Consider the following 26,863-nt stretch of genomic DNA (forward strand, 5'->3'; position numbering starts at 1 on the left):
TCAAAATAAAATTTAATTTTCTCGGTATTCTTTTCGGAATAATCTTGGAACTATCTGCAGGATTCACTTGAAATTTTTCGCAGAATTTTCTTAGCATACTCCCCAGAAATATTGTGGACCTGTCTTCAGAATTCAATATTCTTCTCGGATTTTTAAAGAGCTTTCCGAAAAGCTCTTTAGAAATTCTTCTCGAAAGTCCACTGGAATTATACCTAGAACTCTTCATGATTTTTTTCTGAGAACACCTTGGAAATAAAATTCCTTTAGTGGTTCGGAAATTTTTGCCGGAATGAGCTAGAAACTATCCTATTCGCTTGAAATTTTGCTGAAAATCCCTTTGAAATTTCACTCAAAATTAGATTTTCTCTGTATTCTTTTCGAAATTATCTGCAGGATGCACTAGAAATAATCCGTAGAATTTTCTTTGAATTCTCCCCAGAAATATTTTGGAACTGGCCTAAGAATTAAATACCCTTGAGGGTCTTCTCGGAATATTTTAGAACTTTTTTTTTCTCAGAACACGTTGGAACTGAAATTCCCCCTTAAGTTTCAGAAGAATTAACCCTGTATTCTCCAGAAATGCTTCCCAGGATGAGCTTGAAATTATCCTCGGAATTCCCTTGAATTTCATTCAAAATTCGATTCTCTCGGTATTCTTTTCAAAATTTTCTTGAAACTGATTGCAGCATTCACTAAAAAATAGTCGCAGAATTTTCATGGAATCATTCCCAGAAAAAAATTTCTGATCTGTCCTCAGAATTCGATACCCTTGAGGTTCTTCTCGGAAGTCAAGTTTAAGTTGTCCTTCCACTCACCAAAACGTTGTAGTTTTTCTACCAGAAATGTTCAAGAAAGCTTGCCCCTCTATTTACCAGAACCGGGCAATTTTTACATCATGAATTTTCAATTCAGCTTGCCCCTCCATGCAGCAGATTGTTGCAAATCTTACACCAGAAATTTTCAATACAAACTTGCCCTTAGCTAATTTTACTCTAGAAAATTTCAATTGACCAAAACGATGCAAATTTTCCTCCGTTAATGTTCAATAAAAATTGCTTCTCCAATCTTCTGATTGGTGCAGATTTCCTTTTGCCATTTTCCACCAGACGTTTTCAATATAGCTGGCTCCTCCTATCATCAGAATGTTTCAGGTTTTCCACCGAATAAAGCTTGCCCCTATTTTCAGATTTTTCATCATAAGCTTCCCTCCAATCATCGGAATGGTGCAAATTTTACACCAGAAATTATTTTTAAAATTTGTTTCTCTATTCAGGAGAAGGATGCAAATTTAAGACCAATTTTTTTTTAGAAAAGCTAGCCCATCCGTTTACCAGAACGGTGCAGATTTTCCACCAGAAGTTTTCAATACAGCTAAATTTTAAATAAAGCTTGTGCCTTCATTTATCAGACCAGTGCCAGTTTTCCACCAGAAATTTTCTGTTCATTTAATTTATCAGAGCGATGCAAATTTTGCACCAGAAATTTTCAGTAAAGCATATACTCTTCCATTAACCAGAACGGTGCACCAAAAATTGTCAGTGAAGTTTGTTTCACCGTGCACCTTTATGGTGCATTTTTCCGGCTTTGCCTCTTCATGCACCAGAATGGTGCAAATTTTCCGCCATAAATTTTCATTGAAGCTTGCATTTATCAGATGCAAATCATGCACCAGAAAAATTAATAAAACTTGCTTCTACATTCACCACAGTGTTGCGAACTTTCCACCAGAAATGTTAAGTTGTTTTTTTTGCTTGGGACCTAACACTACTGCGACCAGTAAATTGATCTATTGTAGTTTATCCCGTGTCCTTAGTTTAGTGCATATCGTATTACTCCATCACTATTGAGAAATGATGAAGTATTCGATTTTTTTACAATTTTTTGACCGAAAAATCTCATTGAAGTTTGACCCTTCATGCACCTTTTGTGGAGCAATTTTCAGGAACCATCTCGAAGGAATTGACGCAATAAAAGGTTTTCAGTGCTCTTATAATATGAAATGAAGTTATTTTATCTTCAAATCAAGTTATCAAGAAATCAAGTTATTTTATATTATAATTTTGTGGATCATAACGTGGAAATAAAAATCTCATCTATAAAAAAGGGGTGCAATTGCCCCACCTTGCCCCACACTGTGCACGCCAGTGATCATGAGGCGTTACTGCAACTACTTAGGCATTTCAAATGACTGCCATTGAAATAGTTTTTGAATTATCATGTGATTTGAGGTATCGTTAATGTTGATGATGGGTTTTTACCCTAGTCATACACCGTTTGAAAAATTCATGTAAATTTCTGCGAGATATAGCGCACATAAAATTAACGCTAGATTTGGCATAAATTTACGCGATATTTCGTGTAAATTTAAGCGCAATACTGCATAAATTAGCAATATTGTATGCAAGCTTGTAAACGATTTCGCTGTTTATGCCAAGTATAGCTAAAATTAAACGAAGGGAGATTTAACGCGATAGTTAAAATTCAGAATTTTTTTCTGTGTACTCCGGCCAGGGTGATAAAGAGCCTCAAACCATGCAAACAAATGTTATGCACATTCTACTCTTTCTTACCACTGTTTATCGTGTATTTTGCGAAACTTGTCGTCGTCTTCGGTGCCGAGTTTGAATGGTTGCAACAACTCGAGTAACGGTATGGTGTGATATCAGGGGCTCGGTTCCCTTACAGCAACCGTTTTTGCTTACTGAGTAGAACATCATGAGTCTAATCTCAGACACATACACATTCAAGATTCTTCAATCGTTTTATTTGTTAATATGACAACATGGTAATAACAGCAACTCGATGCTTACAAAGGAGCTCGATTGTTTAGTGGCATACGTTTGTGAATGCTGAGCAGAAGATTGTGGGTTCAGTCGCCAAGCTGCCAAGACATCAATTCAACTTATCGTTTACCAAAACGAACCCTGCTGCAAACCCAACCCTCTTATCCTACATCCCAGTGATTGCTCGTGCAAGTGCAGAGGACTCCTCGGCTTCCATCAAAGCGAGTGTCACGTCAACTCATTCCTACCCCTTCGTTTCTTGACCTGTGTGCGGGCGCGGCCGGCACTGGTATTGCCTAGTTTGAGATCACCAGTTTTTACACATTGTGGATCAATTCTAGTCCCAAGCAACGTCTATTGATTCTTTGTATGATTACAGCTGATTTGGCAGCAACAGAGTAGCAACCGTGGGCGGTCAATCATACTCATGCTCATGCTCACGATAATCTTTTCCCTCATGGGCAGAGGCGTAACTAGCTTGTTGGGCTGGGGGGGGGCTGCATGTCCCTAGCTGACAAGACATAAGCCATCGGTAGTATTTGGAGGGAGATTACTTTATTCTATATACTTGTACTATTCACATTAAGTTCATTGATCTAAATGATTTCAAACATGTATCAAAAATGTACCCATATTCAAGTTATTTTGAGGTTTTCGACTTCAATAAAAGTTACAGATGTTGTTTATTTAAAAGATATATTTATTTCAGTCCAAAAAAATACCTTGACGAATGCGTTTTCTCGAATTTTAAGTTTCACACGAGTTTTACTTTTCGGTTGCCTTTAGCAAACTTGCTGGGAGCTGGTTCAGGAGTAACCTTTTCCTTGACAAATTCATTTTCAATGTTAAGTACCGCTGGTGATGAAAACCGGTCTTGGAACATAGTAGTTCTCAGCCACGTTTTGATGCGCCTCATGGCCGAAAAGCTTCTCTCACACCCTGCAGACCAATGGCTGTTTGTAAGGACTTGTACATGTTAGGTGTGAGGTCTTCTCTAACTTCACTTTTAAGATTTTTGAGGTTACATGACATTTGAGGACATTTTTCAAGACGATTGCTTCCGCTGTTAGCACAGTTTTGTCGATTTCCTATACGTCAATATACGAATTCTGCGGAAGCTTTACGTGATTTTAGGCATCTCTATTGTTTGTGAAATTTCATTTTTACCATATGTTACTTCTTATTAGAGCAGAACAAATATGTATTGTGAAATAAATTATATTTTTCAGTTCCGAATTCCAAATTAAAGTTCGATGTTAAATACTTAATGCAAGATTAAAAAATTATGCAAGAAATCCAACAACTTCAAATTTTATACATTTTCCGACATATTATTTGTTAATCACCCCTGTTTATGACCCACCGAATTGTGGGACAAAAAAAGAAAAAAAATGTTCTTTTTACATTGAATTTTAAGCATGATTAGGTATTATGTTCACTGGTTAAACCAGAGTGGCCAGTGACTTTTCATTTTGAAATTCCCGTTTTTCCCGGTACGAATCTCCAAAATTTCCCAGTTTTAAATTTTTAGTTAAAAGTAAAAGTGGTTATTTTTCCTTAAATCATGACCTTCACTTTTATAATCAATTTCTATCACTTTTTTAAACCTTATGTTTCACGCCAGCCCAGACCTTATGTTTTTCAAAACTTCAGAATTTTCTGAGAAATAGAGATATTTATAATGGTCACTAGGCAGGGACACTATCGGCCTGAATGGGTCATTAGATCAAATTTTAAATAAGGAATTAATTGATAAATGGAAATGGAATTGTTTTAGAATACTTTAACAAAAAAAAATAACAAATGAGATCTAGTGAAATTTCTTGGAGAATGTTTTGGGATCTAGGAATGTTGACAAGAATGTGAGGCTTTAATATTTGTTTAGAGTCTTAGACTATGACATTTTTTCGAAATTTTTAACTTTTACAAATCTTAGTGATCCTTAATTTAGAGAGCAAAAAAACAGAAGTTAATCTGGAATTGAGCAAAACAAACTATCAAAAATTATCAAGGTTCCAGATATCGCCCTGAAAAAAAATCAAGGCTTTGGGATTCAGAAGAATTTTCAGGGTTCTTAATTTTTTAAGATTTTTTTATAGAACTCTGCCGAGAATACCCATGGAGTTTTGCGGAAGGATTTAAAAGGAATTGAAAAAAAAATTGAGGAAAAAAAAATTGGGGAAACATTCTAAGGGAGCAACATTCCAAGATAATTTTGAGATAAATTTCTAAGAAATTGTGAGAAAAAAGGAAGTTTTGAATTGAATTCCTAGGTGAATCTGAGGAAAATAGTAGGAGAATTAAAGTAGAATTCCAAAAAGCTTCCGATTAGAGTTCAAAAAGAATTATAGGTATAATTAAAAGGGCGTTCTGATGATAATTTCAATACTGATATTGATGAATAATATCAAAGATAGCGTATTTTAAGAAAAATTCTAAGAACAAATTATTAACCATGAATATGCAATGTATTAAGCAATTTAAAATCACAGCAGAATTTATTCTGAATAATCTGGAAAATTAATTGCTCCAGTATTTATTTCTGCAATTTTCTGGGGGGCCAACCCAAGGTCTGGGGGGCAAGCCCCTCCCAGTCCCCCTCTATTTACGCCAATGCTCATGGGAATCGAGAAAAACTGCAAATGTTCATGCGTTTAATTATTGGTAGGTTAGCAGATAGGAAAATGGTTTCCTAACATTTCTTGTTGGAATCTGATACCAAAGCAAAAAAAAAAAACATGAGTTTATAGGGCACTATTGATTTATAAAAAAAAAAGTTGGGAGGTCTTCTTCTTCTTATTCGTATTTCAAAGCTCAGTGTTCTAAATGCACTTCCGAAGTTATTAATTGAGAGCTTTCGATGCCAATACCAATGTATGAATTCGTAAATTTTTAAGCACAATGATACGAAAGATTCCCTTTACCGGACCGAGATTCGAACCCGCCGCCTCCGGTTTGGTAATACCTTGCCTTTACTGACTAGGCTATGAGGCCTAGTTGTGAGGTACTTAGTGGATAAAGTAAACTTTTAGTTGTGTGACCTTTTGTTCTAGATCGCTAAGTGCATTGGTGTTGCCGCTAAGGGCTGTTCTTATGCTACGTGTTGAGAGAGGGGGGGGGGGGGGGGGTTATCCACGACTCATACAAATTTTTAAATTTATGTTTGAACTATTTTTTGACATCCTATATCACCATGTTTCAGATTGATCATAACCTACCAGTTACCCAGAAGAGAACCCTTTTGTCAATTACACAAGTTTCTCTCGATAGAATATAGAATAAAATCATCTGGCCTTTGGTCACATCAATTCGCCAGACAGTCCAAGCGAACTTGACTGCAATGGAGTACACTTTCATTCCATCCTTCATCGCTTCTGAAAAAAATGCTGTCCTGCACGATCCGGTGGCAATTATCCTCATCAATCATACTTCACCAGTGGGATTTGCATAGTCACGGATCTTTTAAATGTTAAATATGGATCCGCTTAGTAGAGTAGACTTAAACCTGATTCTAAAGAAAGGTCCTTCTATATCACTAGTGACACAATTCGAAACGAGTGCAAAGAAGTTGAAAACAATCATCGGTGTGACTCATGGCAGCATGGAGATGCACTCAGCAGGCAGTTAAAAACAGATGACACTTTATCGTTGACGCCTGTTTCTTTTTTTTTTTTTACTTCGTGGGCCAAGGTTGTGTAAGATTGTGGCATCGCTCCGTTGAAGAGTAACGATGCTCAGTTTATGATTTATGAAGCACTTAAACTAAAACAGAGAAATGAATTCTGTTTACTGCGGATGTTAAATATTCATAATACAAGAATTCTAAACACTAACCTAGTAAAGCTCTCAGTATGTCAAGTTTGAACACCACCTGTTTGACCGAGATTTACCGCCCAGTTCTAGTTCAAGCGCCTTCCGTTCCACGCATGCAAACGCTGAACAAGCCACGCTCGAGCTTCACCTGTGTACTAGAGCATGACTGAAATCGCGCTGTCCGATAGATCATCGGGGTGGATGAATGAACTCTTTTAAGAATCGATCAAAGGTGTACTTTATTATAAAACCTCCTCTTATCATCCAACAAAACATCAGTAATCGATTAGAACTCGGAGTCGTACAACCCATAGTTCCTAAAATGTTCAAATCAATTTTGCTACTAGCCTCGCTGCTTTTCATTACGGTGGAACCCTCGCCTGCCAAGCCCAAGACTCTGCTTTACCACACTGAAGTAGAACATGGTCCTGTGAAAGCAGTCAAATCGATTAAACCCAAACAACAACCGCACCATTTAGGAGAAGTGGAAAGCGATCTGGGAGAAGAACACAAAGACTATTACGCCTATCCCATGTACAAGTTCGAGTATGGGGTTAAGGATACCAAAACTGGAGATCACAAGAGCCAGTGGGAGATGCGGGATGGAGACATTGTGAAAGGTTTGTTGCTCTAAATATGACGTGATCTCAATCGAGAAATTAAAAAACAATTGCTATCATTCACCCAGGTTCCTACACCTTGGACGAACCGGACGGTACCCAACGGATCGTTGAATACCGTGCCGACGATAAAAATGGATTCCAAGCCATCGTCAAAACGATCGTCCGGCCTGTTCATCAACATCATCAAGCGGAACAGCAGCTGGGCGCGGAAGGCTCCGAAGGACAAGGCCACCACCACGTCGTAGGTCACAGCTATAGCAAACTGAAAAGATACAACTAACCGCGCAGTGTGTGTTGCTCATCTTCGTTTTGCGAATCATAGTCAGTGTGTGTGTGTGTGTGTGTTTGTGCATAAGGTGTTGCGAATAAATTGCGACTCGATCGTGCCTAAGTGGCAATTTATGTGCCCCTCAGTGAATGGTATGGTGTCTATTATATTGAATCGTATTGATGACGTCCGGTTGCAGATCGTGGAGAGCTGCTTCTGCCGCGAGGAATTTAGTTGTTAGAAATATTGGATGCTGCTGGCAGGTTGCTGGTTGACGCGGCGTGTTTCAGTCAGTCAGACAGTCAGCGGAAGGATTAAAGAGAGTTGTATGAATTAAACAATCACGATGGCTCGATCTGCTGCAAATTATAGAGCGCAACGTTCGATCGCGAGTTGGCACGATGAATTGATTATAATTCGATTTATCCAACAAAGATGGCATGGCCATATCCTTCGGCAAAGATGTAACGTCTAGCTGGGTGTTAGTTATGCGAAAATTATGATACGGTAGTTATTTGAGATTTTGCGCAGTGGTGCATTCTGCCAAATAGGGTCTCTTTTAACCTTTTTTACAAAGAATGGTACACATATCGCTTTGAAACCCGACTTTTGATCTGAAACTCGAAGGGCTGACTGTCATATCCACCAATCGACTCAGTTTGACGAGATCGGAAAATGTTTGTGTGTACGTGTGTGTATGTAACAAAAAAAAAAGTCCTAATACGTATTTCTCGGCAATCACTGAACGGAATTAGACGCAATAACCACAAAGATGAAAGGTTTTATGGTTTAATAGACCGTTTACGAATGCTTTATGATTCGGTCAACTGGTTTCGGAGAAATCAATGACACAAAATCCTAAAAACAGCTAATTAATTAATGTTTTTGGAACAGATCAACTGGTTCCGGAACATGGCCTGGTTTATATGAGCCATAAGACTAAATCCGTCTGGTAAACGAATAAAACCTATCATTGGCACCTCAAATGAAAGGAAAGAAATATTTTAGGAAATGGAAAAGTGGCGAGTTTCTGACTTGGGTCAAAATCCATCATGCGATACCTTAAATCACATCATATGAGCAGTTTTGATGGAATGTTCATTAGTAGGAAGGGTCAGATTTCACCAAAGGTTTGCCCAATCTCAATATGAGCTATGGATCATATTGACCAATGTTTAAATTTTAAGAAAACAATTACTTATTTTCTTTCCGTTGTCTCTTGAGGTACTTATATTGCCGAGAAAAAGATAAAAACCACGGATTTTTTTTTTGTATTGTTAAATCGACTGAATCTAGGGCGCTCGCTGAAAGATTGTAATTGGATTCAAAGATGAATGAAAATGGACATTCTGAATTTCCAAAACAGACCATATACCGACCATAATTTGACCTCAATCTGACATGATGGCGTTACGCAATGTGTCTATTCCAACTCTTTACTGATGTAAGCTTGGTGGCCCTGAAAAGGGCCGTTTTATTGAAGATGACATCCATGGCCACTTACGCTTGGCGTGTTTAGTGTAGGTGACAGCATCACGGACCTCATTTTTCAGGAACACCTTCAGCACACCTCGTAGATCAGACCGGAAATACGTTTGACACCACCACGGCGAGTCAGACGACCGATGGCGGTTATCTCGAAGAACTTTGCGATGACGCTCCTTTACCAGACCTTTTCCTCCTTTGCCACGACCAGTCAATTGTTGCTTGTTCGGTATGAAGGAGTGGACTAGCCACCATCTTCCTACTGCTGCTATTGCTGTTCACCACGCCGTCCGAAGCGTAAAATGAGCAAATGCCATACAGCAGGGCTCTTTAATATCTTTTCAGGTTAAAGCAGAATGATGTGCAACCAAGTGGTATAAAAGCTACAAAAACTCCTCCCATTATGAGTAGTTTGCTATCAAGTAGCGACACTGGCTCTTTTCCTTTTGTGTACACGGTGAATGAGAACGACCCAAATTTGAGTTTAGTTCACTCATAATCGCCAAAAGTGCAGGAACTCAGCGATGAGTAAATTTGTCTCATGGTTTCCTGTGGAAAACCTAAAAAATCTGCCATAAACTGAGGAAATTGACGAAATTTTTTTTCAGTCTCGGAGTAGTACCAATAGACTGAGTGAATCCAATCTTTACTTTTCTCAAATTCGGGAATTTTTCTCTGGAAAATCCTGGAAAAACCTGGGAAAACATGAGGAAAATTTACTCATCGCTGAGTTCCTGCACTTTATTTCTTATTTATGAGATAACTAAACACAAATTTGAGTCGTTCTCATTCGCCGTGATATCACCTTGAAAGATATCGGCGCCGGTGGTTAGCGTGATTACCTCTCACCCCAGCAGGCCTGGGTCCAATCTCAGCCGGCGCCACCGGCATGTTCTAAGGCACAACATCTCTGATCACGCCTTTCTTCGGGAAGTAAAGCCGTTGGTCCCCGGTTGAGTTGATGGGTCGATTGGTAGGGTCCAGGTGTGGGAGCTGCCTCCCTGGCGTCGGTAGCATTGGAGCTCAGTACGGAAAACAAATCTCGCGTCACTTTTCAATAGGTCCTATCTACATTGATCGATTCTCTTCATCGACACTCTCTTTTGTAAATAACTCCGCTTCACAAATGTTTCCTGCCGTCTTCGTCGAATTAGATGCTAGATTGTTGCTTCTTCCATCAAAAATATCCGGCCGTGGCGATTCAAAGTTGATCAAGGGTGATCAAAATAATTTGTACCCCTGCTTCCAGTTTGATTACATGAGCATTTTTTGTGGTCGTTGGTTCTGAATATGGACAAACAGATGAATGCCACTTCTACTTGTTTCGTCTACTTTCTACTCTCTGACGACTGTGCTGGGGAAGCAGCATATGCAAGTAGGTAATTGGTGGATTTGTTAGTTAATTTGATGCTTTTGGACAATTCTGGACATTTACCAGTTTTTCAATAGTTTCTTATTGAAAATCAATATTCAAAAGCTTTTTTATCAATGCGTAGCCATATTTCTGATCGATTGGAGATAAAAGTATTGAAATTGGACAAGGGGCAGCTGAGTTATTAACGTTCAAAATCTTTCTTAATTTGTTACATGTTCCATTTTTGGTTTTCACAAAGTGTACCCCCATATAGAAATCAAAGACGTAGTCCTATGTCAAAAACAGGTTAATCCAGAGCGTTATTAAATTATTGACTGCTTAGGCTGAGTGTGAAACCACTGCTCTATTAAATGCATCGCTCCATCCTGACCGTATGTATCAAACGGTAAAGGACAAGGCAATGAAAGAACCAACAAAAACATTCAGTCACTCACGAACAGGCGACTCACACCGCTTGCTTTTGCTCACACAGCATTTAATTGAGGCATTTTTCAAGGCTCTGAGCTGCTGACTGAGCTACTGACTGAGTACTTGATTGTCAGTTGCTCGTTTACTTTCCAATCATTCAGACTCTCACGAGGCCATGAATGATTAGGCGGATGGCTGTTCATATTCGTATGAAACCTGACTGCTTTCTGAACTGGGTAAATCCTACTGAAATGACCAAAAGCATGCGATATTCGACCGCTGTGATGAAAATACTCATGAGATTACCGAACACGTAAGCACGTAGTATGTCCGACCACCAATGATATTGATCTTGAATTCTCCTGTGATTTAGTGAGTCGCATGAATGAAGTCGCCTCAGATTCTAGTCTCCACCAGTTTGGTCAATGCCGTCGTGAACTCTTTAGAACGGGTAATTTCGCCGAAGGACACTCCGCTGCCAAAAAAACAGTTGAATGGGTAAGGATGTTTCACCACCCGTAATTTTGACGCAAATCATTTTACAGCCAAAAACTCCTTCTTTTTAACATACAGATTCTCATAAATATTTATATCAATAGTAAATCTCGCAATAATTACGATTAACTATTGATTTAAACATTTATGGGAATTGGCATTAAAAAGTCACCTTATACCTTATAGTCTTGAAATTCATCTTCCATCACCAGCCAGTAACGGCAACAACGACCTTGAAAATGGCACATTCCAAAAACAGACAACAGCAATGAAGTTTTATTTCAAGCTACAGCTTAAGAACCTGCAACTAGTTTCGCTGACCAAAAACATAAGAGCAGTTCCAGGTCAAATAGCAAAAAAATAAACAAATTTTAGATTATACCTCTCAGAATTCTATGAAAATTCGTTCGCTCACGGCAATGAACGCCTATTTTTTTTAAAATGGCGTATTCGATATTGTATAATAAATCATAGTTTGAAAACGGCTCATCTATTCGAAATTATATCTGATAAATATTGGTAAGAAAATGGATTGTTTTCAGCACTTAAAGAAATCCCATTTTTCGTAAAAAAAATAGCTTTTAAAAACATCAGTTACAAAAAAAAAAAAGTACAATTTAATAATGAGTTGAATTGGTAAGTGTATTTAGAGTTGAATTGGTAAGTGTATAAGTATAAAGCTGATTTTTGCCAATTTTTTAGTGTCCGTTGGGTCTATTTTAGAAAAGTTAGCATTCAAAGTGTCATATATAAAAAAAAATCTTTAAAATGCACTTTTCTGCTTTTGAAGTTTTTAGCATATTTATTTTTTTGTCGAAAATTTGCTACGTTTTTACAGTGTGTTTTTTTTTTTTTTTTTTTGAAAAGACAATAAATTTTCCTATAAATTTGTCTCAGACATAATTTTGATTAGTTCAGCCGTTTTTGTGCTACGACTTATTGAACATTATCGAATACGCCATGTTGAAAAATTAGGTGAGAATCAAAATAATCAAATTCCGACAAAAACTTGGATCATTGCCCCAAGTGAACAATTGTGCGACGTTGTATGGAATTCGGAGAGGGGAAAACATTAAATCGATTCGTCAGTTGGCGTGGAACTGCTCATAATTGACATTTAGAAACGTAGGTCTAGACTTAAGAATTACTCTTCGGATGCGGTCCATTCACCAAACTTATTACCGATTTCGAAGTCTGTTGATCGACGGTTGATAGCCGATCCCTCCTACTCCATCACCGATGATGGTAGGGATGTTGAATTTCAGCCTAGAGGTCAAATTCGGCATCGCAACAACGCGGTCGATGGTACGTTCTACTCGAAACCAAATAACCCCTTTTAGCTTTTACACACAAATTGAAAGGTTATGTCCGGATGTTCAGTGCCAGCGCATCGATCTGGGGCAAATCGACAGGTCCACCGAATTGTGCGGAGGTGAGTTATGACCCGACTACCGCTGATACCACGATTGTCGGTGACGGGGCAAAGCTTCTTACGCGCGCACACTCGCGAACGCATTTAAATCACGTTCGAAAGGAAACCTGTGCACGACCTGCGCACCGTCGATGATCGAATGTAATGGTCCATCTGGTTCGTGGTCGGCCTTCAAGAATATCTAACCACACTTTACAGAGCCATTCTCCCATTAGAAAAGAAGATTTGAACGCTTTTTCTCGTTCGTTACGCTCGAATCCCTCTCCGTCCCTCACTGGCTGCATTGCTGGTGAATGTGACCTTCGGCCTGCAAGTAAGGAGCTACATTGCTCATCTTCCAGTACGTGTAGGTCTCTGGGCGCCCGATTCGTATCTCATATTTGAACCGCGTTCAGTGGCGTCAGTCACATGTACTGCAAGGGTAATCTTCTAGGAAACCCCAACCTTAGAACACCATTGCCCGAGCTTCAAGCACTGTGTGCCTCCACCAACATTGGGAAAATAGCGCGAGATTCTGCCCCGCACCCAGAACCCGTTGCAGCATCATCGCGCTTCCATCATCATTCCTCTCGGCACTCGGAGGGTACTCGGCATCAGTAAGTACTCTTCGTTCCGATGCGCTGCTGGCTGGCTGGTTACCTGTCTGGCTGCACCCTAATTCTAATTTCGGTCTCTCGATCATTTCTTGTTATGTTTCAACATCTATCGCGGTAATTTCGCGCGCAGAGCATCAGCATCGGATGCCACCGTCCGCGAAGTGAAGATTGTTGTGTTTTCAAGGAAGAGACAGTTTCGAAACAGTTCTGCGGTGGTCCCTCCCACGAAAAGGAAGAACGATCGTCATCTGGAGCATTTGACCCCGGGCTAGGTTCGACTGACGGTAAATCACGCTCATCATTGGCCACTGCAAAATTGCCTCGGCATCAGTGCTGTCGTCGCAATTTCGAAAAAGTGCTTTGTTACCAGAAGTGCAGCAATTTATCCATCTTGTGCATAGTGACTTGTAGTTGTGGTGTCAACACGGATAGCTCCTCCCTGCCATTGGCATCGTTAAAGTATCGTTCAGATTAAACAAACTGTTGGAAGCAGTAAGACACGAAGTCGACCTCTGCAGAATTCTACACCCAGTGCTGTGCCTCGTTTGAAGTGCTCCAGAGTACTCAGTTTTTGTCTCCCGCAGTCGGATTGCAGTCAAGGTAAGTTCTGTTGGGCCACTTTGGAAGAAAGGTCTACCCGCTCGCTCGTTCGCTCTTGGCTGAAGTCGACAATTTATCACTCTATTTGTGTTCGCCACCACGCGGTAGATTTGCGAACATCACCCACTGTTGGCCATGGGTTCAAAATAGCCGCATGATTTATGAGCTGTTACAAAGGCACTAATCTAAGACGATGATCGATCAACTTTGTGCATTCGCGCCCAAACTTAAGCAGCCGCAGAATAAAAAGTGCAACCGAGGGGAAAATCCAAATTACAGTGATTATGGCCAAAATCTGCTAGTCGTTCTCAGTGGACAGGGGTGCAGCGATGGTTGGGAACTATGAAGTGTGAACAGTTATTTGATCATCCCTACTACGGACAAGCAACTGCTGATGAAAATGCTGCTCGTTTGTTTCGAGGGCCAATTTGCGAGAATTGGCGGGAATCATATTACTTTTGCTCGTCAAATTTTTCGCTCGAGCTGTGTTGTGTATGAATCGAGAAGAGGAAAACGATACATTCCGGGGTTTGGCAGTTTGTGAAACATTATTAAGTGTAAAAGATTAATGAACCTGGTCTACATACAAGATAAGTGCACAGTGATGATGTGTTTTGGTTTTGGAATAATGTTAACGTTTCATATGTACCTAAGCAGCACTGAATATAGATCTCATATTGGTATCGCAAGAGTAGTCAAGCAATAATATAGAGTTATGGAGGTGACGAGTTCGATTCCCAGTATGGTAAATTGTAATTATTGGGTTATTTTTTGGTTTCCCAGGAAATGAGGACTGTTGAAAAAATGATAATAACGCATCAGAAAAAATTAACATAATGAAAAACATGAAATGACACCATTCAGAAAGACTTTGAACGCCCTATACGAAAAATATGGCAGTACGGAAATCAACAGCTCCGCTGTGGTACCGGATGGTCCTGGAATGGGGTAGGTACTCCGCAAAGCAACGATAGCCACAAACGATTGTTGATTAGAGTTTTCCAGAGAGTTGAAAGTCCCGGCAATTGCAGTGATCGTTGCCTACGCACAGTGGGATATTTTTCCATTCTAGCTGGCCAAAAACATTAAACCACTCTAACTTGTCAAAAACGCTCTTTCGTTACATAGTTATATTGATTTGAGGTCAAACCGAGGCTGGGTCGTGTTTTGGGAGGGAGGGTCTGTTTCTGAAGAAGTATTGTTTTTTTTTCGAAAGTTTGTTACACAACATTTTGGAATCCATCGGTTTTAGAAATTCTGTCAAATTCCCAACAATATGGGTGTTTCCAGAACGAGGACTACGTGTAAATATCAAAATTCAATGCCCACAGCCATTTGAGAATCCAAGATGGCAGCCACCTATTTTTGAAAAACTGTCAAATACCCTGCAATATGGATATTTCCCAGCGGTTACGACGTTTAGAGGTAGAAAATTCAGGTTGGACGTCATTTTAGAATTTAAGATGGCATCCATCGGTTTTAGAAATACTCTAAAACCGATGACCACCACCTTGGATTCCAAAATGGCGACCAACGTCGATTTTCGTAGAGGTCGGTTCTGTTCCGAAAATACACACATTGTACAGCAACATCCTATGTAGGCAGGTTTTCGAAACATCGCATATGTAGATTGGCGCTGCGTAGTCAGAAAGTTCTGAACTACTATGGCCACCATCTGAAAGGACTTGTTCACTTTGCTCAAGACATCAACCTTCTATATGACCACGATTTTGAGATACAGCCTATACAGGAAGTTCATGTGCACAATAGCACCAGAGAGTGAGAGTTCTCAACTAATATGGCCAGGATCAAGAAATATTCTATGTTGGACCCCTAATCCATATATTTTGGGTCCCGTTATAAGTAATATGAAAGTATAGTATACATTTCCCAAGTAAAAATTCGGGTTTTATGAAGGTTCTGTAGACCACGGTTTAGACTTGTAGAGTGCTTTAAAACTTCAATAAAACTTGCAATGTTACTTGGGTGAAACAAATGAGATAATACACCACCTATTAGTGAACATACCATAAGCTGTGGGTATCCTTATTTGCGGCAATAAAAAAAAACAAAAGGAAACCTCCTACAGAGTGGTTTTTACGGAGTCATTCTTACACTTAACAAATGTGTTATTGGATTTTACATCGACAAAACTAAACAAGGATGGACACCATCATGAGGGCCGAATGAATCATCCAATGTGGAACCCTTCCGGCTGCTAAGGCTGTAAATTACAGCTATTCCTGGCTCATCGTATCAAACATAAAGAATAAAAATTCAAACGCGTAAAATAGATCTGAACGAAACGAACAAAAACGAACAAAATCTGGCACAATTCCGTGGTATAACTTGGCTTCTCTGAGCAACATTAGAAGACGCGGCAGCAGGCGAGTTGTCTCCGAGAAGGTCCCGGATGCTGGATGAAATCCCGTAAGTCTCCCTGGGGTTCTCGAATTCGGGGCAGACGCAGAGAACGTGTTCACGTAGCTCTTCCGGAAGGATCCTCCGTCGAAATTGTAATACAGTCGGCTATGTTCAGTCTTAAGCCTCGATATGACCCTCTGATTTGGCAGATTCCGGAGGTCGGTCCATACCTTCGTGCTCCCTTTAATCTTCCGGATGAAAGGTCCTCTGGTCCTAAGCAATTGGTCACTCCACGCTTTACGAACGGATGACTTTACCCATCGTTTGATGTTCTGCAGCGAAACTTGATCCACGAAACTGGGGCCGGATGGTCCACAGTAACCCGGGACCCAAGTAATGACGGAGCTACTTGGGGCATACTTCACGGTAGCCTGAATCCACGAGTGCATTGGAGCTGTGGACATGCTTGGCATACACAGTTTTGGTCACGAATTGCTCATTTGCTAATAACTTTGCACACAGTTGACGAAACATAGTTATTTTTGAAGCAGTAGATAGAATAGAGTTTATGCTTGTTATGGATAGGTTAGAAAAGTAGATTTTAATTCTAGTAATAAACTGTATTTGGGGGCCTCATAGCCTAGTCAGTAAAGGCACGGTATTACCAAGCCGGAGGTGGCCGGTTCGATTCCCAGTCCGGTGGAGGGAATCTTTCGGGTTGGAAATTTTCTCGACTTCTTTGGGCATATAGTATCATTGTGCTTGCCACACAATATACAAATTCATGCATTGGTATTGGCTTCGAAAGCTCTCAATTAATAACTGTGGAAGTGCGTTTAGAACACTAAGTTGAGAGCACGCAATAAGTTAATATGCGCTAAGCAATAAGCTTGAAATGCGAACAAGACGAAGAAGAATAAACTGTATTTGTTTTTGCGTTGCAAAAATGAAGTGAAAATCGTTCGCTGTACATCTCGGACTTGAAGGGTAAAAATTCATTGGTGTTGACAATGTGAAGATTTACCTACTTTTTACATATTTATAGTAAACTATGATCTTAATCTATCAATTACTTGAAAAAAAAACAAATTTCAACAACTGAGTGAAAAGTTATTAACAAATGAGCAGTTAGTGTGTACAACTGTGCAGGCATGGAAAACCATTTACATTCATTTCGTGCAAATAATTTACATTCATTTGCCCCTAACTTTTTTCATCAACAGAATTCCGCAAAATGATGTATGGAGCTTTTGTAGGTTTTGTTATTAGCTACAACTTTTTTATGCAACTCAATTCCCTATCTCTTATGCATGACGAACCAGAGCAAACAGGATCCACTACTGTTTTTCAGTGAATGTATTTTACATTCACTGAAAAACAGTAACGAGTTCTGCCCGCTCTAATTTGTGATGCATAAGAGATACATATTTGAAGCATAGGAAAAAGTTGTAGCTAATAACAAAAACTACTAAATCTCTATACATCATTTTGTGAAATGCTGTTGATGAAAAAAGTTAGAGGCAAATGAATGTAAATGAATGCTTGAAATGAAGTAAATGATTTTCCATGCCTGCAACTGTGACAACATGGCTGTGAAGCGAAGCTCTTGAATGGCGCAGTACTGGCTGGTTTGCTGGTGCCGTGGCTGCTAGGAAAATTGCAGTCGCTTCGGCCGAGAAGACGGAGCACTGCCACCTTCTGAAACTCCGATACCGACGCCCGAACTGGACCGGGAACCATCCGTGTACCAGAGTGTGTATTCTGCATAGTCGGCTCCGAGAATTTCGGCTACAGACCGGCGCAAGGCCGCGGAGTTATCTCCTGCCTTGAAAAGGTTTTGATTCGGCTATCAACTTTAGAGTCGGGAGAGATTCAACTCTTCTCTCCGTGCCAGTGGACCCTACACAGAAAAAAATTCTGAATTTTAAATATCGCGTAAAATCTCCCTACGTTTAAAAAATTCACAAGCTTGCATACAATATTGCTAATTTATGCGATATTGCGCATAAATGTACACGAAATATCGCGTAAATGTATGCCAAATCTAGCGTTAATTTTATGTGCGCTATATCTCGCAGAAATTTACATGAATTGTTCGTGTGGTGTAGCCACCGGGGCCAGGTCAGCGTTGGCGACCGTTCGCAAGATTCTATTCCCCTCATCGAGGAGAAAGATCCTTCCATTACCTGCTGGCGGTGAAAGATGCTGCTTTAATGACGGTGGAAATCATAAGACGGAATCGAAAAGGGAGAACTCCTGCTTCCACGCAGGCTGAGTCAGCTGGGGTGGAAGGCAAGAGGCCTGAAATGCTCCGGATGCAGTTATTGAAGGTCGGGGCGAGTATTTCGACGTGTTTTTCCGAAAACGAAACGAATAGCCCGATTGTTGGATCGGTGGGGTCTCGAAATGGTTTTGATAAGATTGATCCGGCTTTTGCAGTCCCTCTTAACCTGGTGGAAATATGGCTCGAAGGAAAGTGTGCGATTGATAAGCACTCCTAGGACCCGAACGGAGTTTTGACGTAGGATTACGTCTTTCGGCAACATAATGGGGATGAAATAAAAAAAAACAAGATTGACCCCGCTACGAAAAGTGGTCAGGTTTTGACCACTTATAACTTTGTCAATAGGGGATGAATTTTAACTCTAAACAAGCAAATCGATTTAAATTTTTCTACGAATCTGCTAAAATTACTACTATATCAATTTTCAAAAGGTCACTATTGCAAATTACACAAATGTCCAACTGTTGCAATGGTCATCAAAATTATGATCGATTGCCTATAAAAAGCACTTCCCTTAACACAGATTTCAAAATGGAATTCCATCCGGTCTCTCCGAACAATGATTATTCAATCACCGTGTGTGGTGGTATCCGGTCTTCATCAGCAGCAACAGCAGTGCTTTCGGCGCGTGGCATTGTACATTGTACAATTGTACAGCTAGTTATCAAGGCTGACCTCAAGAAACCTCGATTCACCAAAGAAGGAGGAAGAAGCCGCACAGCTACTGATCGGATTCAGTAGCTCTTCGTGTCGCTGATAACACAATAGCTCAGCATAGCTCAACCATAACGGCAAATTGGTTCTTTTCAGGACCACCATAAATGATTATTGTTTAAGAGTCAATTTTCATTGAACGTTCACTCACCCCTAAAGTTCTTTGATAATCTACCCAGCAACCAAACGTTTGTGGTCAAATGTGTAACGTAAGTGGTACATAAAAATTCTCGCAGTGACCGAATACTCCGTGACCTTATCAATTAACTTAAAACACTTCAAGTTAAGGAAAGGTTTTCTTCAGGACGCTAGGAAGCGAAACTCGAATTTATATGATTGATCGCAAATATCTCGTGATTGGAGAATTTTAGCAAGAAATTTGTCCAACTGATTTTCACTTATTTTATTATCTATTGGATAAACCAAAAATTCCGTGCGTTTTGTGCACGGAAATGCATAATCTTGTCATTAGAAACGAGGCGTTTCCATGATAGGAAAAAGGGGTTTTTCTAACACAGTCGCCGAGTATTGATACCGAGCACGTAATCCTCCGTCAAATCTACGGTTTTGTTTTAGATACAACCTCTTACTTTTTGACGGGGATGGCTTGATCTCCAATTTTGATAGCTTTTCCGCTGATTCTGTGCCGCCCTTTTCAATGGTTAAAGTCTGAAAGTGAATCGCCATGATCTCGTCGATTGCGATGAGGAACAGTAGTGTAAATCCTTGTCATCCGTTATGCAGGACTCTACATGTGAATGCCTCGTACTGCACTTCGATGAGGTTGACGATTATATCCGGGACTCCTTTGTGTCTCAGGGCGTCACACAGATTTTCATTTCAATGAGTACCAAATACACAAAAAAAAATCTGAATTTTAACTATCGCGTAAAATTTCCATTCGTTTAATGTTGAGCTATACTTGGCATAAACAGCGAAATCCTTTACAAGCTTGCATACAATATTGCTAATTTATGCGATATTGCGCTTAAATTTACACGACATATCGCGTAAATTTATGCCAAATCTAGCGTTAATGTTATGTGCGCTATATCTCGCAAAAATGTACATGAATTTTTCGAACGGTGTTAAGGGACTCTTGCATCTACTCCAGGATAAAGTGGAGCGTGACAATATGGTTCACATAAGATCACGTCGATCTTCTCCTGTTTCTGATTCATTATAACTGCACAGAACTTTTAGAACAACACAACAGTACATGCGAAAAAGTAAACAAATTAAGGAATCATCAGTAGTATAAACATTCAATTTTCTTTAAAAATCCGTCCGACAAAGAGAAACAAAGTGCAGATTGTGCAATTGATTATTAATTTAAAGACTTTCGAAAAAAAGTAATTCAATACATTCACCGTCTAGTTATTGAAATAAAGCAGTTCCATGCCAAATGTTGAATCAGAAATACTCGACTTTCTCCGATTCGCATGAAACTTTGCATAATTGTTTGTTATGGTCAATCATTCAAATATTTCGCTTACATTCGACCATTTTAGATCTTTTAAAGTTTATTAAACGGTGGTTTTGAGATTTTTCACAAAATTGAAGAACTGAAGACGGAGATAAAGGACAGCTGGATCGCTGAACTGAGACTGGAGATCCAAGGGGGCTTCAATAAGGTCTCTCTGGCGATTTTATCACCTTTACCTCACCGTTTCCAACTTGGCGACGGAGACCCCGAACGACCCGAACGGCCGACACAAATATTTCGTGGTACCAGTTTGCCAGCTAACGGAGCATCTCACGGCGCCGCAGAAAGGACAGATGGCAGATTTTGGATGTAAATCACCAAAATTTCACCTGAAGTTTCGGAGGTGGACATTCAGAACCTCGCTAAGCAATGACGTAGTGTTAGCCAGGACCTAAAGTCTTAGGCAATGAATTCCTCCACTTGGTCTCAAGTTATTGAACTTTCGGAATCTGAAGACAACGACTCAAGCGCAGGCATTTTTGGAAAACCGTGCTAAACACCGCAATCTTCCATTAATACTCAGGTCCATTTGACCGTGTACTATCGAAACGTTCGAGGTATGAGGAATAAAATGAACGCTTTACTTCTTTCGCTGCTTTCTTGTGATTTCGTCGTCGTGGTGTTTACTGAAACGTTGCTTCATGCCGATATTGCAAATACGGAATTGACATTCAATTACACAATCTACCGGAAGACTTGCATCAGTATATTTCGTTATAATCGCTATAAAATCCGGGTTAAATTGTAAATCCGTACATCAAGTTGACATCGAGAATCTCGAACAAATCGCAGTTAAACTTGTCCTTCGCCATCAATCGATTTTCCTGTGCTGCATCTAAATTCGTCCCAACAGTCAACTGGATATTTACACCAAACACGCTGACTCCGTACAACTAAGCCTCAAGATACAACTATTGTCGTGGGAGATTACAACATGCCAAATCTTGTTTGGAATTTCGACGAAAACATCAAAGGGTTTTTGCCATTCAATGCCGCGTCCGAACAGGAGTTCATTTGGTATGCTGGTCGCAAATCAACGATCTAGTCAACAAGAAATGGTAAACTACTTGACCTGGTACTCGTCAGTGATTCGGATGGCATTGAGCTGTCCATCTGCTATTATGAAAGCTGACCACAAACCGTTATCATTAAAACTTTACATCGGTTAGCGAGACCCGAGCCATCCACTCTCGTATCCAGCAGCCCACAATGAGTACAACTTGAGCTGTCAACGTGAGAATCGGTGCGTTTGATTGGGTACAATTACTTGAGGTCCCCGACGTTGATGCCGCCGTATCCGTTTGCCTTCGCACCCTTGCCTACCTTGGTGGAATCCATAAGCAGTGCGCAAAATAGTCAGGTTCAATGAGTCATTTTCATATGAATATGAACAGCCATCCGCCTTATCAATCACTGCATCGTGAGAGTCTGAATGATTGGGAAGCAAACGAGTCACTGACAGCCGAGCACTCGGTCAATAGCTCAGTCAGCACGTGAGTGTACTCCATTAGGTATAAATACGCTAGGCATACGGACGTTAGGCATAAAGCCATTAGGCATAATGGACGTTAGGCATAATATGCGTTAGGCATAATGGACGTTAGGCATAAAATACCTTGCTGCTGTGCAACTCTAGAAACCTGCTTCGAGCATGGCAAACAATGGTTAAATTAGGCTTATCGTTAAATAAAAAATGATACAAGTTAAGCAAACATAATTTATTTAATAAGCACAGTTCGGAATCCATTATTCATGCTTGGCATACACAGTTTTGGTCACGAACTGCTCATTTGCTAATAACTTTGCACACAGTTGACGGAATATAGTTCTTTTGGAAGCAGTAAAAATAAAAGAGTGTAAACTTGTTATAGATATGTAAAACTAAGTATATTTTAATGCTAGTAGTAAACTGTATTTGTTTTTACGTTGTAAAAATGAGGTGAGAAATGCTCACTACACATCTCGGAATTTAAGTGTTAAATTGATTAGAGTTGATTCAAATGTTAAGCTTTACCTAATCTTCGCATATCTATAGTACGCTATGAGTCTGATCTATCAATTACTTTAAAGAAAAATAAATTTCAACATCTGAGTGAAAAGTTATTACCAAATGAGCAGTTGGTGTGTACAACTGTGCATGCCAAGCATGCCATTATTTATCATATCATAAATGACGTAGCTACATATTTACTTAGATCCAAGATTAGTAGCGATATCGGTTAAGTAATCTGGCAATAAAAAGTTTTGAACTATATCTTGAAATCAATCACATCTAGAAATATAAAAAAATCACACATTTGTTGTAATATATTTTCACACACATATTGCAATTGTCAAAGAAGAAAAAATTTCCTCGAAGAACAGCTCATGAAATAAAGAATGGTGAATTCTGTGGGTTTTTTTTTTCAATAAAAAAAAAAGCATACCTGCTGCTTCCAGGATTTCCTGCCATACTTTTCGATACAACGATTCTGTTTTTCTTGTCATCAGAAAGAAAATTAGCGGAACCGTCTGCTGATGTGTGGGAGCGATACTTCCATGAACAGTGACGAGTTGCCGAAACAAACAAGGAACTGTGGCAAACATACCATCTGTAACCCAATACTTTGCCTGTCGAAGACGTCGCAAATTTTCATGAGTTCCAAAAATTAAGTAATCAATAGCCGGTCCCCATCATCATCCTTCTGGAATTCATAGGGTAGATTATGCCTAACGTCCATTATACCTAACGTCCTTTATGCTCAACGTCCATTATGCCTAACTTCCGTATGCCTAACGACCGTATGCCTAACGTCGTGTACCCCTCTTTCACTGCCTTATCCTATACCGTTTGGTTCATAAAGTCTGGACAGAGCAATGTATTTAATAGAGCAGTGGCCTCACACTTAGCCTAAGCAGTCTTAGTCCCTTCTTATGACGTATTTCAGGTTCATCAGTCCTCTGCTATGTCAGAACTGGATCGCCATTGGGGCATGTCGGCAGAATTACAAAATGTCTTGCATCAGCCTGTTTTCCCACGTTCTGTCGATCCTTTTCAAACATGGGAGAAAATCCGTAGTGAATATCCCCATGTATACCCCATTTCTCGAGAATATGTATCAAGAATGGTAACAAGTGTTCCGTCAGAGGGGCTATCCTTTAAAACTGGTGAAACCACACAGAATCGATATCGGTTCAATTCAAAACGCATGTCTCAATTAGTTTTCTTGGGATCCCTCTCGGATGAGCTTTGGGATATCTGAATTATGTACTTTCGTTTTTTAAATTGTTGATTTAACAATAATAAAACGAATATTATAACCTGTTAAATCAATCACCCAATCAAGTATCCTGAGCACAAACTTCCACATATGAAATGAAATCAAAATAGTCACAATTTATTTCTAGATGATATCAATCGTCACACTAAATGAATATTATAAGTGAAATCAAGCTGTACATGGCATTAGGGACTAAGTACCATTGAAAGATTCTCTTTGCATTCTCACGGCCATGTTAAGACATTCCCAGCTATATTCACAGATCATTTAAAGAAGCTATTATCTAGCTTGTAATATGACAAACATGGCAAGAAACGGTTATATACCCAAGTTATTAACTAAAGAGAAAGTCGATGATGAGAATCGATCAATGTTACTTAGAACCTAATGCAATTTTCAGCTTGGAATGACATGATAAGATTGCTTATGTAACTTAATATCAGACTGAACTTGGCGTTAATCTGCACCAACTTTCTTATGATCCATTATATATGAAACATTTTTGTGCCATTTTGAAAAATGAATCGATTCAAAATGATTAATTAGATCGACGAATCGATTATTTTCAAAAAATGAATCGATTCACTAAGATCGATTTTTGCCTCAAGATCGCCCAATGCTAAGTCCAACACCGATTGACTTAACTTTAAATTCGAGTGTATGAACAAATCTCCGAGTGCATCCTTGAATAAACAATTATCTTCGATGCTATCAGATTACTGTTCAGTAGTTGATGATATCGGCGAAGGAAAAGCTCAATGGTGGATGACCAATCCACACGGTTCAACTAATTATTACATGTTACAATCCACACCTACAGGTTTAATATCGGAAGGTTACCATGAAAGGCTACTTCACAGAGCTCTCGCAAGGTCATCGCCTTTCCCAACAGATCATTTTTCATTACGACACCTTTCAGCAACTGCATTAAAGCGGCTGCTCCCTTTAGCAAACAAACTAACAAACATATAATGGCTAATAGAGCACCACATAAACGCCCTATCGATGCTCCAAATCTCACCCTCGTAAAGTAGCTTCAAAAACTTCATAAATTACAATTTACCACCACTGTAGCAGCTGTAGCGATAAACGTCGGAACCGCACGATCGCGATGTTGGAAAATTGTGTCAAACTACGTTCTCCCGCATCGTCGTCGTTGTCGTTGCTATCTCGAAGCGTAAATCTGCAAACTGCGTATGCTTGCCTCGTTGATGGAGGAACAACAATCTTTCCATCAGGCGGCTGCTGCACCTTAAACGCTTTACCGGAGATCCACAAATCAAACCACTGCACCGTTTCAATATTTCCTCCAAACCAAGTACGGTTTGACGCTCTCCCGCTCCAGACAGCCAGCGTATGTAGATTGTTTTCAGCCAATAATGTGGTAGCACGTGTGGTGATCTAATCTTGCAGATCGAAGAACACATGAGCTTGGATGTAATGTACTGAAGCTCAGGTTCTGAAGAACCAATTCGTGGTGTCGATGATCGCACACTTGGCTTGCTGATTTGTAGCAGATGATCGGTAAATCAAGTGCACTCGGTAGCAGCAGCAACAGCGGCAAACGATCCCGATCGTATCATAAACTATTTATAATTGGATGTTAAACTAATTTATGCGTTAGTTGAATGCAAATTATGCTGCACTGTTTAAAGTTATTATTGGGGCCCTGCGCTTCGGTCAGAGAGCGTATAGGGCGTCGTTGTGCCAATTTGGTCGTGGCACATTTCGAGTATGAGAGAGTAATTGCAGTTAGATCAAAAGTGCCTGAGAAAAATGCAAGTACTTTCGCAGATTACCCGAAGTTGCGATAGTGAAGGTATGATCACAGAAAAGGAGACATAACACTCTTAAAACGTTCATCGTTTTTAACGGTCAATTTAAATGTTTCTTAGTTGGTAGTACTGCCATTTGTGGTGCACATAATCAATTCCCTAGCGTTTGACGTTTACACACTACAACCATCTGTTGAGTGTATTGCCCATCAAAGTATATACGACAGATGGCGGTAGGGTTTACATTTATAAATTTTCAATGTGTTGTGTCTGCTTGTCTGTGAAATAACATTGAGGTAACGTTAGGATAAATTCAAAACATTGAGAAATATTACGCATCACTTTCAGAAATACTTCACTTCGCAACCGATGAACCATTCTGACGGCCATATGAGTACCCAAGTAACCATATAGTCGCAATATAGCTTGTATATTCTTACTGTGCTTGAGTATGGTTAGTTGGGGAATCTGATGAAACTGTCACTTCTTGAAACTGATCCCTTTCGTATTTCTTTCATTCTCCTTTCGCAAACGGAGCGCTCGATGGACCAGTGACTTTGTACGTGAGCCTCGTCCCAGATCACCATGGCAATTCAATAACATATGGTGGACATCAAACCGACCAAAAAAGGCAGAATCATATTAGAACCAGGACGGTCTACGGAAGGAAATTGCCGGTGACGCACGGAATGAAATACGAAGCGTTAGAGAAAAAGTCCAAGGGATTCCAAAAGAAGCAAATAACGACGGCGGAAGAGCAGAATATGGTGAGAGCTTTCCATTTATTTAAAAAAAAATATCAAAATTACACTAAATACATGCCAGGGTTGAAAAGAATATTTTCGAACCTGGAAGTGTGTATGTATCACCAATATCCATTTGATAATGGTGATGCATACATGCGGGGCTTATTGTGAGTGAAAGTAACCTCGGAATGGGCGTGACTCTCCAGACATTCTGAAATGGGTTGCTGGATCTGCAATAGAGCTATCACCTTCTAACTCCCGGACTAAAGCTGTCTACAATGACTATAAATGCGACATTGTAGAGAGAGTTCTTCCATAATAACACTGCCGGTCAGTGGGGGTTAGAGGGAATACAC

General features: G+C 39.8%; 2 protein-coding genes across 2 annotated transcripts in view; both read left to right on the forward strand.

Moving 5' to 3' along the window:
- The first annotated feature begins 6,918 nt into the window (after positions 1–6,918).
- On the forward strand, positions 6,919–7,499 carry LOC135706840 (uncharacterized). Its single transcript, XM_065228514.1, has 2 exons — positions 6,919–7,216; positions 7,285–7,499. Exons 1-2 carry the CDS (start codon positions 6,919–6,921, stop codon positions 7,497–7,499), a joined length of 513 nt encoding a protein of 170 aa, XP_065084586.1.
- Positions 7,500–13,311: 5,812 nt separating this feature from the next.
- The window catches only part of Cpr62Ba (Cuticular protein 62Ba), a 46,890-nt gene continuing 33,338 nt past the window's right edge, over positions 13,312–26,863 (forward strand). Inside the window, exon 1 of the mRNA XM_065228515.1 lies at positions 13,312–13,878. The gene's annotated coding sequence lies outside the window, so the exon portion shown is untranslated. The remainder of the gene's footprint in view (positions 13,879–26,863) is intronic.

The sequence above is a fragment of the Ochlerotatus camptorhynchus genome, unplaced genomic scaffold (assembly GCF_037179485.1).
Source record: "Ochlerotatus camptorhynchus isolate MF236.1 unplaced genomic scaffold, CSIRO-AGI_Acam_v1.1 ptg000291l, whole genome shotgun sequence".
NCBI classification, from domain to species: Eukaryota; Metazoa; Arthropoda; class Insecta; order Diptera; family Culicidae; genus Ochlerotatus; species Ochlerotatus camptorhynchus.